Genomic DNA, 15,628 nt, shown 5'->3' with positions numbered 1-15,628 from the left:
ACCACCCACGTGGGGTGCCGCCACCCTACTCTCAGGAAGTTCCTGGTAAAAAGGTTACCGTGAGGAAATGTCACTGTGGGACTGCTGCAGAAATCTGTGAAGCACCAAGGGTCTAAGTCATATTAGATTTTGGTGAACAAAAGAGGTCTACAAGCTGTCTAGGGATTTTATGTGTGGCTTAAGCTTAAGAAGCATTTACACATATCAGCTGCCTCTTTTGGCTTCTTTTCACAAAACAGGAGGAGATGGGAACTAACTAGGTGGCCTCGGTCACAGTGTGAAAGAGTTCTTCAAGCTTTCCTGTTTTTACCTCTTCCCCTCTCTTCCCACTTTTCGCTACAAAGGAGCACAGCATAAGCGTCCTGTGTTTTGCTCCCCAGCTGCCTCCGTTACCTTCCAGTGGACTGGATGGCTCTCTGAGGACAAGGGCGATTCCAGTTCATTCTTGCAGCCCCTGCAGCCCCCAGCACAGTTCCCTCCCCAGCGTTTAGAAGCACTTGCCCCTGGCCCTCCCTCTTTCTTCAGGTTGACTGCCACTCTCTGTGGTTTGCCCACAGAGCCCACTGTTTGGTCCTTTAGATTGCTCATGCTACCATGAATTCTAAGCTAGAAATAGTAGGAACTAATACGTATCTGCTAAAATGTGTGGCTACTGCAGAGGAATCTAGGAAAAACGTAATGAAGCAATAAGCTGTTTAAAATACTGCATTCTACTGACTTGTACTTCCAGATCTTATTTGCCTGAAGACTTGAGCGAGTAAGATCAAGAAGTGAAGAAGACCAAAAGAAGAACTTTTGTTCTTGGAAACAGTACCCCTTGGTGAAGTCAGTTTGTGAAACAGGGCATTCTCTATCTATTGCCCTCTTGGGAACTCAGTGTGTCAGCAAAGAAAAGGCCCTAAGATGTCCTGCAGTAAAGACATATGATTAGTTTTGTTCAATACTATTTCCCCAAATTGCTTTATCATGGAGCCCTTGCTCCCACGTGACATTTACTAATATCCTAAGAAACCAAGGTTCCTCTGAACACACTGTGGGAAATGCTGGCCTAATCTGTTTTGTCGTTCCTTTGAATCATATAAACCCCTCTGAATTAAAGCTTTCAGATCAACTTCCTGAAGAGTCAAAAACATTTCTGCTAAGGCTTATGATGCTGATCCCATTCTGTCTTTAACCACAGTGGCCATATCAGACAAAGCCTGATGTTTTGTGGTGTTTTGTGGTCATGGCTCATGCATTTTGTGTAGAGAAGGTGGTGGATGCAGCCTCTTAACTCTGAGCACCCTGAGGAGCAAAGGCTGATAGCCTGGCCTGTCTGGGAGAGGAGTGTCCAACACCAGCCTTAAACCTCGCAGGCTAGAGAGCAACCGTCAGCACTCGTGAGTGCTGACAGCCTCAGTGACATCGTGGGCTCGAAACAGTGCTATTTGCCCACGAATTCTCCCTTAGAGCTATGATAAGTCAAAAAGTACAATAAGACCAGAATATGATTCACAAAAATGCAAGATATATGTAAGCACAAAAATGTAATATTCTAGGTATCCTGAGAACACCTCATTAACGTTAAGTTGCTTACAAATTATAGGTATCTCAGAGCAGCTGCTGTAAGGAAGGAAAGCATTACACATTATAATCATGGGATGGAAGCAATTGCCCCTAATGGTGCTGAAAATTTATGTTAGAAAAAATTAAATTTCTCACTTTTACCAGTCTGAAAAAGTGAAAACAAAATAAAAATGAGCAAATCAAAGGCTGGTTCCAGAGAAAGATAAAAAAAAAAATCCTTTGCCATGTATGTGTGGAAAATAGCATATGCTTTAGAAATCAATTCGGATATATTCTTGAAAAGCTAACTACTATTTAATCCGACTGAGGCAAGTGTTTCTGAACCCTGCTTTCTAAAACAAGGACAATAAAACACTGAGCTCTTTCAAATACAGCAAGGTCTGAGGAATCATTTTGCCACCATAGGTAAATGAAGCATGAAATAGGAAAGCACACCCTAGCAAGAGCACCTGAGTATGTATGTCTGGTGTATTGTCTTAAGATAGCTCTCTCACCCAGCCTCCACAAAAGTACAAAGAACAACTCACCATGTCGTAAGTTGTTACAATCTTCTTTAGAACCTCAGGCACAATTCCCTGCAACTCCATCGTGGGATACTGCTCGCTCAGATTCAGGACCACCAGGGGCGTGTTATCAGGTCCCAGGAAGCGGGGAGACACCGCCAACATGCACTGCATGAGATTGGCCACAGAGGAGAGGCCACACAGCTCCTTGAATGACACCACGGCATTCTGTTAAGTGGAAAGAAAGGAGGCGCTTGTAATTAACCGGAGGCTTTAATTTCTCGTGGATATTCTATTTGATATACTTGATTATACTTGAACTGCCTGGTTCAGTAACAACCGTTATTAGCAATGTCATGACAGAATTAACTAATGATTATTTCATGCCAGGAAAAATGGCTATTTTCCAAAATAAATACAGTTACAGACATTTTCAATACCAATTTATCAAAAGTACAGAAAATGCGAGTAAGTAAAATTCATCTGAAGGGTAAAGCCTCTTTTCAGATCAGAGTTCACAGTGGTGCTAAGGCTGATATGCAATCATGAGCAAACAAAAAGAATGGCTTCTGCATTCAAAAAAGGTAAAGGAAAAAAATCAAGTCAGGTTTAAAGTAAGTACCAAATATGCCAGCCATCCAAAAAGGAAAGGAGTATTTTCGAGGGAGACACTTGAATGTCTCTCACCTATTTACACTGGTTCCAAATCAAATGGATTTTTTTTTGGGGGGGTGGTTAAACAACAAATTTATTGTCTCAGTTATGGAGGCTGGAAGCCCAAGATCACAGTTTTGATATGGTTTGTTCCTCTGAGGGCATGAGAGAGGGAGTGCTCCATCTCTCTTTCTTAGCTTTGGAAGTCATGTGAAGGCAAAGATCTACCAGCCAAGGGATGCCAAAGATTGTCAGCAAACCACCAGAAAATCTAAAGGAATTTTGAGGACAAAGCAGTTTACTTGAGAGGTCTGCCCAGTAGGAGACCTTGCCCTATTAGTGTATCCACTGATTGTAACGTTTCTCCCCCACCACCCCTCTCTCTCTTTTCTCATCACCAGAGCTATGCCATTAAAATATCCGGTAAGGAAAACCCCTTGACACTGTCAAATGTCACTGCTGGCATTCTTGGAGCACTTACCAAGTGCTAAGCGAGTAGGACTACTTAGTACCCATTACCTCGCTTAATCCTCTCAGCCAGCCACGCTGTGGGTGAGGGAGTGGAGTCTCAGCTATAACCTCTCTCTATTACTTCTCTAAGGTCACACAGCTGGTGAGTGAAGGAGTCAAGATTTTACCTGAAATCTGTTGATGCTGAAGCTTATGCTTTTAATTACCATGCTATAACAACCGGTAAGTTCTAACCAAAATGGGAGTTATTCCAGGTGCCCTTGGGTCCTGATCTGGGCTGAGCTTGGGGGCCAGAGGGGAGGAATCCAGGCCTTCCAAGTCCTGTGTCTTCTGCTCTCAGATACCCCAGTCTGAGAAATGAGCAGCACTTTGGTTTTCTTAAACACTTTCTTTTTATTAATATCTCTTTAAACGTGGACATCATACTCTGCATCATTCTGCTCAAAATGACTTGGATGTTGACTGCTCGTGACAACAAAGCATGACTGTGGGGTCTAGGGTGGGGTCTCCCAATCACTCCACCCCACCTCCCTATTTTCTTCACAGCTCTTGCTTGTGTCTGCGACTGTCCTGTTTGCTCATTCACCTGCTCATGGTCTCTTCCCCTCCCTGCCGCCCACGCCCAACTGAAGGCACGGCTCGTTCATGGCTGCGTCCTCGTGGCCCAGACTGCCTGCGCGTGACAGGTGCTCGTTAACCCCCACCACCGACTGCTCTGCCGGGTGCGGCGCACACACGCAGCGCTGGAGACAGGATGCTCCAGCCCCAGAGGACCGCCGCGGGAATGCTATGGCAGCCCTGGGGCAGGCGACGGCGTGCCTTGCTCGGAGCTGAGGGTGTCCCAAGCCATTCTCGCCCTCAGAAACAGGGAAGAGCCCTTGAGGTTCCTGTTATGCCTTGACTTGGAGAGAAAGAGAATAAAATTCCTCTACTGTGGCAAGGTCTTTTTATGAATGAGGTATCTATAAAATCTGTACAGGGTTGAAATCTGCTGAATACTCTGAGTCAGATTTTACTTGCTGGTGGCATTCTTCTCTTAATAGTTATTTATAGATATATAACCAGCTAATATATTTAATATATATGTTTTAATAAACACACGCCGAGCAGCTCCCACAGACACGGCAGGCACTCTCACACGGTGGGCCAGGGTAGCGCCGGAAGCTCTCTGGGGCTGGCCCTAGTATACCGCTGGACATGTGGACGATCCTTAATTACATACATTAACTCCCAACTGAGTGCTTTTAGCCATTATTCAGTTTAGAGGTAATTATTATCTTAGACTTCTAATAAATACAGACACCACATGTCTTTTACTTAAACACTTGAATAGCCATCCTCCAAAATCAAGAGGCACCTCAAAACACAAACATACTGGCTCATTTAAGTGCTTGCTATTTTCCTAGCACTACAGCTCCAGAAGAAAGGGTTGGAACATGTGCCTTTTACTTTGGTAGGTCATCAAAGTGGGTTCTAGCGGAAGAATATTCCAGAAAACCAGAGATTCCCATGTACACTCTTAGGAAACAATGGGGATCTGTGAGGCAGACAAGGACTAGGATGTGGTTATGTGAGACAGCAACAAAACTGGTTTATTCTAATGCATTATCAATATTTTCGATACCAACTGCAGTTCTGGAAATATGAATGATAAAAAAGAATGAGCCTAGTGGTAAATGTTCTCATAACAAATTGGAATTTACAAATTACTGAAAACCAAACATACTGTTGTAAAACCCAAAGCCCTCCAAAGTATTCATAGACGGTGCACAGGGTGCACCATGAAGAAAAGCCGTTGAGTAAATGCTTAAACACAAGAACGTACCTGCATGTTCTCTCTCAGATCCGTGGCATCCCGGATCGGGGGCTGGGCATTCTTGAACACCTCGTCCACAGTTTTAATCCACAGTGTTCTTAAAGACGCATATTCCCTGGATTTCTTCCCTTTTCTCACAGAAAGGCCCCTTTTATGAGGTTTCCCTCCTCCTCTTCGGTTAGTAATAGCCACGTGGACGAACAAAGAAGCGTGCACTAGGACCTCTCCAGTCAATGACTGCAGGGGCACGTGGCGGTAGCCTGTCTGTAAACATTCAAAGGGAATTGTGTACTGGCCAATGAATTCGTCCCCAATGTAGTCATCATCTAGGACTACAAAGCGCACCATGGCCAGTTCAGGTAGGTTGATTTGAAATTCGAAGCTTTCATCAAAAATGGGAGCATCTCCATTCTGGTGCACTGTTTTTGTCCTTTGTTCCGCACAGTCGGCAGGGATTCCATGAATCTCCACGTAGACATAAGGATCCACCACATCTCCTTTGGCACCTGACCCTTTGGGTTTGGGAAAGTTCTGCCCGCTGATGATTTTAATGTGAAGAAGCTGCGGTGAGACTCCTGGGACGGAGTCCTTTGTGTTGGCGCTGAAGAAAGAAACCTCCTCCCTCATGATGGCTGGCCGAAGGACGTAGCCGCAGTTTCCGTTCTGCCGAAACCAGCCAATGTTCAGGTCCATCATCAGGCCTGGGGTCTGAAAGTTCATGGCTACAATCTGACAACCACACTTCCAAAAATCTTGAGGGTTCATGTTACTGGAGTCGATTCGCATTGGGCTGGGGAAAACCCTAGCGAGAAAACGTTTGTTGTAATTTACAAAGTCCCCTGGATTTTCATTGGCGTATTTGCTGGCAAGCACTTCGTTAAATGAACAGACTTCCCAGTACTTCTGAACCTGAAATGATACCTGAAATTCTTTGAACTGAACGGACTTACAGATGCTCACCAGTTCAGACAGTTCTTTACAGAGCTGAAATCGCTTCACGGGCACGTTGTTGGGCTGCTCGACGTTCTCTTTGCCCATCCTCTGAGACATTTCTGCCCCTTCATCTTCATCGGTAACATCCCCTTCTACACCAGAGCAATTTGAGGACAGCTTCTTTGCTTTAATTAGTATCCTCCCTTTCAGGACATCTGGGGATGGTAGGTAAGATTCCTCCACATTGGGCGATGTTGTATAGAGCTTGTCCCCTAAAATTTTCTTCATGTGCTGAACCATTACCTTTTGCTGTTTAATAGAACAGTGATTTTCTAAACACAAGATAAGAGGATACTCTGAAGCAAAGAATGCATACTTGTTAATAATATCAATGACGCTGCGGAAGACTATCTGAGAGGTCATGGTGTGGCCCGTGTAAATTACAGGTTCATTATCTGGCCCATCCCATACATCTAATTCAACACTCCGGCAACCCATTTTAAGAGCTCGGATGTATCCCGTGATGTCAGAGGGACCTCGGAACTGATCCTCTATTAAGTATGTATTATGAGATGAGTTTATAAAGTAATGAGACAAAGGTTGCTTCATATCTTGACAGACCTTCTTATGTTCCGGATCAAATATATAACAGTCAGGGGACATAAGGTACTTAGTGAACCCATCTATGGAAAGCCAGCCCTTTTCCTGGCCTTCTTTGGATGGCTCATATTTGTTAATAATTTCAAGGCTGATTTCCTCGTTTATATGTGCTACACCCTGCTCTGCCTCAAGAAACATCATAAGGTCCTTGGTATCAAGAAATTCCTTATTGCTTGAAAACTGAACTAAAAGGAAATAAATTTCAGGTCTGGTACAAAGCTCATGGAAAACCTCAACAAATTCTTCCTTTGTGACTTCAGTACCAGCTTTGTCCTTGGATTTGTGCAATTCTTTGAACTTAAGCTCAATTTTGCTAGTTTTTAAACCAGGATTGAGGTCTCTGATACACTGCACAGCATTACACAGAGTTATATGTCCAAGGTTATCTACATCAATTTCACCAAACATTTGTGAAACCCAAGAAGTCCTCATGTTGTCTTGGCTACTTTCTAACATATCAAGGGTATGTTTTCCATAAGAAATTAGGTACCGCAGTCCCGTAACCCAGATGTTCGCAACATCTGCAGAGTTGGCAACCAAATCAAGTGACTCATAATTCTCTCCATAAATGACTGAAAATGCACAATCTTCAGATATCTGGTCAGAAATGCCATTGCTGCGGAATATGTCTGTATTTTTTCCTGTTCTCACTTCCTTGATGGATTTAATATCAATCTTGGCTTTCTCAGAATCCTTCTTAGATGGTTCCCACCTCAGGCTCTGCATGTCAGCATCCAGTAAAAAATACCTATGGTAAATCCTGGAGTTGGAGCGAACCTTTTTGAGTTCTGAACCCTCGACCATTGAATTGATGCAATCGCTTGCGCTGCTGATCTTCTTCTCTGTCGGCATGCTACTGAATGAGACAGTCTTCTTCCTTTCTCTTTTCTGTTTTGTACCATCCTGGGAGAAAAAAAAAAAAAACAGTGTACAAGAATAACATAAACATGGGTTTCTGTTTTCAAGACTAGGAATAAAAATTTAATTTCTTCAAAAAAATTACACTGTTAGGATCTCCTATTGAATGTTCTATGATAAATGATACTCAGCCACTTCTAGAACTTAGAAGTGGCCCTGGAGTTTGCAGCCTAATATAAACAGGTAAAAAATCATTATTGAATAATTGCAATCCATGGGTGTCAAGAAACACAATTTCAGTAATACACAATAAAATCCTGTACAGAGAATGGACTACTTAATTCGCAGGGCTCAGGGAAAAATGAAAGTGCAGGACTCCTCGTTCAAAAATTGTTAAGGATTTTAGGGGCTCCTGGGTGGCTCAGTCAGTTAGGTGTCCGACTCTTGATTTTAGCTCAGGTCATGATCTCAAGGGCTGTGAGAGGAAGCCCCCATCAGGCTCCATACTGAGTGTGTGGAGCCTGCTTAAGATTCTCTTTCCTTCTCCCTCTGCCCCTCCCCACTCTCTCTCTCTCTCAAAAAAAAAAAAAAAAGAAAAATTGTTAAGAATTTTAAGGTGACCAAAGAGTATTAAGTCAAGTGTAGGGCCCTTCTGAGTGTGGGGCCTGCCCAACTGCACAGGTCATACACCCATGAAGAAGGCTCTGCATCTGAATACATCTCCCACACCAGTGTTCCTCAAAGCCCTGTCACCGCACCACTTGCCTCAGAACCACCTGGCTTACCTGATTAAAATGCAGGTTCCTAGACTCCTAGGATCAGATCTCTAGGGGGTAGTGCCCAGGAATTCGCATTGTAGGCAACACTCTAGGTAATGGGGATGCACACTGAAGTTTGAAAACCACTTCCTGACCGCTTGGACTCACTAAGATGTCTGGGCTATTTCTGGAAATGCCAAAAGACCAGAAACAGCTAAGTACTGACCACTAAACCATGTGTTAAATGAGTAGACACTGAAATTCCAGCAGAAATTCCTGGCTCTTCAGAGTCTCAGATTAGTCCTGGTTCTCAAGACCTCGGACAGATTCGGTTTGAGGGCTGCAGTTGTACTGAGTCTGGGTGGGAGGACAGCGGAGGGTGCTTCTAACATCCTAGAGCTGGATTTACTAAAGCCTACTGCCATGCACCAGGCTAGTGCTTAGAACAGTGCCACCTAAGTACTTCCAATGTCATCAGATTATTGACACCATCAAGAGAAACACTCTCAGCAGCATCTATTCCTAAAGAAGTCTGCGTCACCAACGACACAGCCCTCAACTTCCCTGCACAGTGTCACCGGTGCCCACCTTAAGATGCTGATGCCACAGCTATGTGTGTATTGGAGTTCCTTCCCTATACAGACACCTTTATTATTTTTTTTTAAATGCTCAAATGACCTCAAAGCATCTTTCACAATCTTCACCTAAAACGTGATATTGCCTTTCAGGAAGTATATGAAATTTTTGATAAATCTTCAGTAAGTCATTATATTCATATGTAGGGAATAGACATGGAGGTTGAGATTATATAACTTTTGTGGCAATGAAGAGAAGAGCATGAAGAATATTATACAAAGGCAATTCTAACTTTTCTGCTCTGGAGAGAATCTATTTTGAATAAAATCTCTACATTTTAGGGGTGCCTGGGTGGCTCAGTCATTAAGCATCTGCCTTCGGCTCAGGTCATGGTCCCGGGGGCCTGGGATGGAGCCCCACATTGGGCTCCCTGCTCCGTGGGAAGCCTGCTTCTCTGTCTCCCACTCCCCCTGCTTGTGTTGCCTCTCTCACCGTGTCTCTCTCTGTCAAATAAATAAAATCTCAAAAAAAAAAAAAAAAATCTCTACATATTAGAAAGTGATTACGCTATTCTCTGCATCTGAAATTTAAAACCACTCTTACTTTTTGACTATCTATACTTCCAAAAGCAATATGCAGGAGGTAATTAAACTTAAAACTTTAAATCATATGGGTATCATTTCCCTCAAAGTTTCCAAATGAAGCATAGAGGCCTTTGTGATCTAAATGCCAAGACACAACATAAAAGCCACAAGGCAGAGTATTTCTTTGCAACTGAATCCTCAGAACAATAAAGTGCAAAAGACATAAAAACTTTGGCAATTGTATCCATAAGATGAATTGCATCATAGTTCTTCCAAATCCCTAAAGCATAGACTGTGTTCTATCTATTTAAGAGAGTTGGCATGAAATTAAATTTGTAATCAGCCATGCATAAGGGCCTGAAACAGATGTATAAATTTCCTATTTTTCAGAATGAAGGTTGTCTTTACCTTTAAAAACACACAAGTGCCTTTAGTAAAGACAACATACTAATTAAGTAAGGGAATTTTATAATCGTTATAAATTATATCTCTAAGGTGCCACTAGTAAAAAGAAGTCACAAAGATAAATGGAGGTGCTTAGCCATTTATCCATTAAAAATATATATAGCATTTCCTCAACACTGTAATCTTTTATTCTGTCAGTCTTAACATACTGATTAATACTCAACTACTACTTTCTAATTTATTACAATTGATACACTTCAGATTCATAGGTCTCTTTGTTATTAAGAAGAAAAAGCCAAATCATAAAGCACGATAATAACATACTTATGTGCTCACACACCCTCATCTGTGGGACAGGCAGGAGCTTAAACACCACACTTGAGGCTTTCAAAACATTGCCTTGCTTATCACAAGCCAGCCAGGTTTTGATTGGTGAGTTCTGATCATTCATTGCAGATATAAGAACATCCCAACACAGGCTGATATAATGACAGCAGGGACTTCCCTTACCAGAGACCTTCCCGTCTCTTCCCCACCCGCCGCCTGCTGTGGCCCAGAACCATTCTGTCCTCTCCAGAGCACACCACAGCCTCCTTCCTCTCCAACAGATGAAGCTATTTGCAGACCCCAACAGAGCCATGTGCTTGCTCAGAGACCAAACAGCAGAACAGATGTGCAAGCTTGCCCTCACCACTGGATGGACCAGGATCACTGGCTGGAAGCTACAGGTGGATGTGAAGGCAGCCTGGCCCCCCAGGACCCAGAGGAAGGGAAGAGAAGGACAAAAGCCCTTGTGTGGGAGGGAGGGACACTGGGGTTCAATAGCAGGAGATCCAGGCCCCCAAATGGCCTGACTCCCAGAATCTTTATCCCACACCTACCTGGCTTTCACTTTTCAGCCCAGCCGTGATCAAGTACTGTTCACCCTTGAACAACTCAAGGATTAGGGGTGCCCATCCCCCACACAGTTGAAAATCCACAGATCACTTCTGATTCTCCAAAAACTTAACCACTCAGAGCCTACTATTGATCCGTAGCCCTACCAGTAACACATAGTTGATTAACACATATTTGGCATGTTATATGTATTATATGCTGTACTCTTACAATAAAGTAAGCTAGAGAAAATGTTATTAAGAAAAGTGTCAGGAACAGAAAATACATTTACAGTACTGCATTGTATTTATTGATAAAAAAGTCCATGTGCAAGTCACCCATCCAGTTCAAACCCACGCTGTTCAAGGGTCAGCTGTACTTGCATGAACAAAGCAGCTGATCAGCAGCAGAGCTGGAATCTAGTTCCTATGTTATCTCTTAACGTTAGTTAGTTTAAATTTAACAGTGAAAAGTGCTACACATATAGTCTTTTCATCTAAAGAAAACAAAATGCATATAATTTACATGAACTAATCACTTAAACCAGAGGAAAAGACCCAAGTTTCTGCTGAGATAAAGGTGTCTCAAAGTACTTTTAAAAACAGTATAAATGATGTTTCGGAGCTGGTTCTTACATTTTAAGTGCTCACCATCTAAAGCTTCTGAGTGGTAAAAACAAGAGAATGTAAACTTGGTCCACTGGTGCATTTCTGCTACTCTTATCAGCACTTATTAACACCAAGAGAAGAAACACAAAACAAATGCTCCGTCTAAAAGAAAATCAATTTTCAAAAATCCCACCTCCACATCAACCCTGAAATGCTGAATTCTAGATAGAGGCAGGGATTCCAGTGTGGGGGTGGGGGCGGGGCATAACAGAAGGAGGAAGGGACTTTGTCCTTCTGGTTTGTTTTGAGTCGAGTCACTTAATTTGATTTAGAAATAACATTAAAGAAAGACCTGCGATCTTTATGTTGACTGAATGGGGACTGGGAATAAAGAGAGTTAAGAAACACCAGGTTAAAGAAATTTCTATCCTTAACAAAAGATGACAAAACGCCCTGAGAAGTAACTTGAGGCCCCTTCAAGGAGCACAGCAAGGCCTGGCCTTTCTTAAGATCAGTTAACAAGAACCCTGAATTGAAGGAATAAGTCATGCTGGGCACATCAGAGCTACCTTGCAAGGTTTCTCATTCATTGTTAAAACTTTGATGTGCTCTCCAAGATGAGCAAAGAGGGGGGAAAAAAGGGATCTGGAGGAAAATCAGTCACTGGGAAGGTCATTGTGTACAATCAGATGAACTGAAAAGAACAAAACAATTTGAAGAAAAGTTAGGTATGGCCAAATGCTGTTTCCCACTCACGTGGAAGTCCACTTACTGCAAATAACAGAGAGCTGCTTGGCCCACGGACTCCTCTCCTCATAGGCCCCCTCTTCCAGGATGCCCACTACTGCATTCCAAGAGCCCACCCTGGCCCAACTTTGGCAAGGAGTCTATGAGCGCACAGATCAGCTGATGGCTTAGGAACCCACAGGGGACTTGAAAGTCATGCATGTGAGCAGGTACCTTAAGAGGATAGCTTAGAATGTGGAAAGCCAAGAGAGAACGTCACTCCCACCACGACGAGGAAAAGCCAAACTATAAATTCTTAAGTTTTCTTCTCTTCATCAGAGAACTGTGGTCACAAAGCAACCAAGGGAGCTGAATTCCAAAGAGTGACAGGTCCTTCCAAGGCCAGACAAGACATAGAAACTGCTTCATGTTTGACAGAGCATGGGAGGGAGAGGCCACCAGGGAAGCACATAAGAAGTCAGCTAAGATTTTAAGGAATTCGTACAGGCCAAGTGTGGGCTAGTGTATCAGTGTAGAGTAACGGGGAGCCCCAGATGCAGGCAGAGTTTGCACGTATTTGTAGGTCTTCTTCATGGGTGCTTCTGCAAAAAATTGGGAGCAGAACAGGAGAGAGAGCCCCTCTCCAGGGCACAGGCATGGGGGGCAGATTGAAACTCTGCCTCTTTCCCCAACTACCCTCCTATATTGAAGCAAAAGCCTTAAGCCACTGAGGGAAAGGCAGGAAGCCCTCTTTCTCCTAGGACCACTGGGGTAAGGGTAGAAGTAAAATCCATTTATCTCTATAGCCAGGCAAAGATCTACTACCCCAAGGGGTAGAAGAACCTCTTGGACTCAGGAGCCTGCACTAATAAAAGCAGAACTCTACTACCACCAGGAGAGAGCAGAAAACTTCTCCTGCCCAAACTCCACACAGACGGCAGAGTACAGCTGCTCAGGGGAGCAGGGCAGGAATGCCCACAAGGTGCCATCCTGATGCGCAGGAACAGACAGCTGCCTAATACTGAAACCAGACCAGGAGGACAAAGAACTCCCCCTGACTTTCCCAGAAGCCTAGTGCCAAGGAGCAAGCAGTGTACCATGGAGGAGGGGCACGGACATGGAGAGAGACCCGTTTCTCACACAGGCATTTGCAGATGAAAGCTGAGGGCAGAGCAGGAACAACGAGTAAACCTCTGGGACCCTAGCCGGCACCCTAAACACAAGGCTATGGTGGCCCACTGGTGGAGGAATTTAAAGTCAGTGGTACAATAAAGGTAACAATGGCGACTCAAAATACAAAACCCATGCAATTATTGATTAGACTGGCTCAACTTCCCCAACACTAACGACCTAGAAGATGAAGAGGCATGGTCATTTCTGAGCATAAGTATTATTTACTTCAGTCTTTATTAAACATGATGCTTAGCATTCAATCCAAATTACAGGACACACACACACAACACACCCCTAGACATGTCACAGTCAAATTGCTGAGAAACAAATACAAAACAAATACAAAACAAATACAAATTGCTGAAAAACAAATACAAAAAGAAAAACTTTAAAGTTATATACAGAGGAACACAAACAAGAATTACAATTCAGGGGACACCTAGATGGCTCAGTCGGTTAAGTGTCTAACTCTTGGTTTCAGTGCAGGTCATGATCTCATAGGTTGTGGGATGGAGCCCAGTGTCTGGCTCCTCACTCAGTGTGGAATCTGCTTGAAAGATTCTCTCTCTCTGCCCCTCCCCTGCTCGTTCTTGTTCTCTCTCTCTCAAAATAAATAAATCAATCTTAAAAAAAAAAATTACAACTCAGGTGGATTACAGGTGATCCACTTACATCTAACCACAGGGCATCTACTTGACCCAGCTTGCAAATGTACTGAATTCTTTTCAAAAGTTATTCCCTTTTAAAGGACTAGAGTCCCTAAATTTTCCCGTGCTTCCACATAGGTGTCCCTAACCTAGATGTAGGTCTCTGAAGGCTCACAGGTGGGTTTCAGAGGCCTCAAAAGGCTGTGATTGGATTCTGAAAGTGATACGCAAACCCATCCCTCTTCCTCTAAGAGGTTTAGAATCATGGCCCTTATTAACATAAACTTCAGAAGGCAAAGAAAAAGATTATCATTTCCTAAAAAAGAATGTCAACCTTAAATGTTAAAGGCAAAGGATATATGTTTTTCAGGGTTGTCAAGGAAATTTTAAGGCTATCCAAAAGAGAAATGACAAACTGAAAGACAGGCAAACAAAAGGAAACCACATAATTTATGGATATAAGTAACAGAATTTCACTAATAATGGCAAAATCAATCAATCATAGAATGAGTTCTTATTTATAGCTGTGCAATAGGTTTTCTCAATTCCAAGGTAGAACAAAATAATCCAACAGCTTATAAACTTTCTAGTTTAGGAATCACCCACAGAAATATTATGAGCCACAAGAGGTGAGCTAGCATTGCATATTCTCTATTCCTCCATCTTTCCACCTGTAAAACAGAGACTTAAAAAAATACCTGTGCCCCCCATGTGTTATTTATAGTATCTACTTCATAGGGTTGTTATAATAATAAATGAGTTCACAGCTGGAAAGTGCTCTAAATGCTGCCTGAAGTTTTATACACCCTACATGAGATGCTGTTTAATAAATACATTTCAGGCTGAAATTATTTCTTCATAAAATAATAAAAAGAACACGATTATAAATGTGCAATTGCAATACTCCAATCACTTAGGATTTGTTGAAGGTTAATCCCATTCCAGAAGGAACAGAATGAACACATTTCCCCTCTGGGTCTTGTTTCACTGAGGCTACTAGTTAATGATACTGTAGGACTTTTGCGCACAACCAAGTGGATGTGATTCCCAAAGATATATTGGGAAACTGTCAAAAGCAGCCAGATGCCCTCTTCAGCAGGTTGTACCCCCACATTCATAGGGCACAAATAAATAAACTAGTTCTCAAGGTCTTTTGTTAATTTTATTTTATTTACTTATTTTTAAAGATTTTATTTATTTATTTGACAGAGACACAGCGAGAGAGGGAACACAAGCAGGGGGAGTAGAAGAGGGAGAAGCAGGCTTCCTGCAGAGCAGGGAGCCCGATGCGGGGCTCAATCCCAGGACCCTGGGATCATGACCTGAGCCGAAGGCAGACACTTAACGACTGAGCCACCCAGGCACCCCTCTTTTGTTAATTTTAAATCCCATCAATTTAGTTAGATTTATAATTTAACTCACATATAAGTATTCATATTTGAAACAATGATCCCCATAATATTTTTGTCTAAAAAATAATGAAATGACTTCACTCAAAGCACTTTCTGACCAGAATTATTCAGATGATTCCTTCTACTTCATACGCCCATATTATTTCTTACAGTGTTCAAAATAACTACACGCAAAGAAAACATATTTCCAATTCCTGTAAAATGAAGTTTTCAAGGTCAGGTTAAAGCTTCCAATTCATTGGCTGTAATGGGTTACACCTGCCTTGAAAAAAAAAATTGGGTCTTTAATTATGAAATCAGAGGACCATAATGGAATACAATATTTTTATGACAACACTCTTTTGGTCAAACACTTTCACTACCACTGAAATATTTATTCAAAGTAAATTTACAAAACCATAA

General features: G+C 42.6%; 1 protein-coding gene across 4 annotated transcripts in view; it reads right to left on the bottom strand.

Annotated features, from left to right (window-relative positions):
- The window catches only part of PLCL2 (phospholipase C like 2), a 186,014-nt gene that overhangs the window by 64,796 nt on the left and 105,590 nt on the right, over positions 1–15,628 (bottom strand). For all 4 annotated transcript variants that reach the window (XM_078072087.1, XM_036078069.2, XM_036078068.2 and 1 more), the window contains exons 3-4: positions 5,020–7,506; positions 2,094–2,297 (exon numbers count right to left, since the gene is read on the bottom strand). In XM_078072087.1, coding sequence (XP_077928213.1) covers positions 2,094–2,297; positions 5,020–7,506 — 2,691 coding nt within the window. The remainder of the gene's footprint in view (positions 1–2,093; positions 2,298–5,019; positions 7,507–15,628) is intronic.

The sequence above is a fragment of the Halichoerus grypus genome, chromosome 1 (genome assembly GCF_964656455.1).
Source record: "Halichoerus grypus chromosome 1, mHalGry1.hap1.1, whole genome shotgun sequence".
In the NCBI taxonomy this organism is placed as follows: domain Eukaryota; kingdom Metazoa; phylum Chordata; class Mammalia; order Carnivora; family Phocidae; genus Halichoerus; species Halichoerus grypus.
Note: the sequence above shows the minus strand (reverse complement) of the source record. Positions and strands in the feature narration are given on the sequence as shown.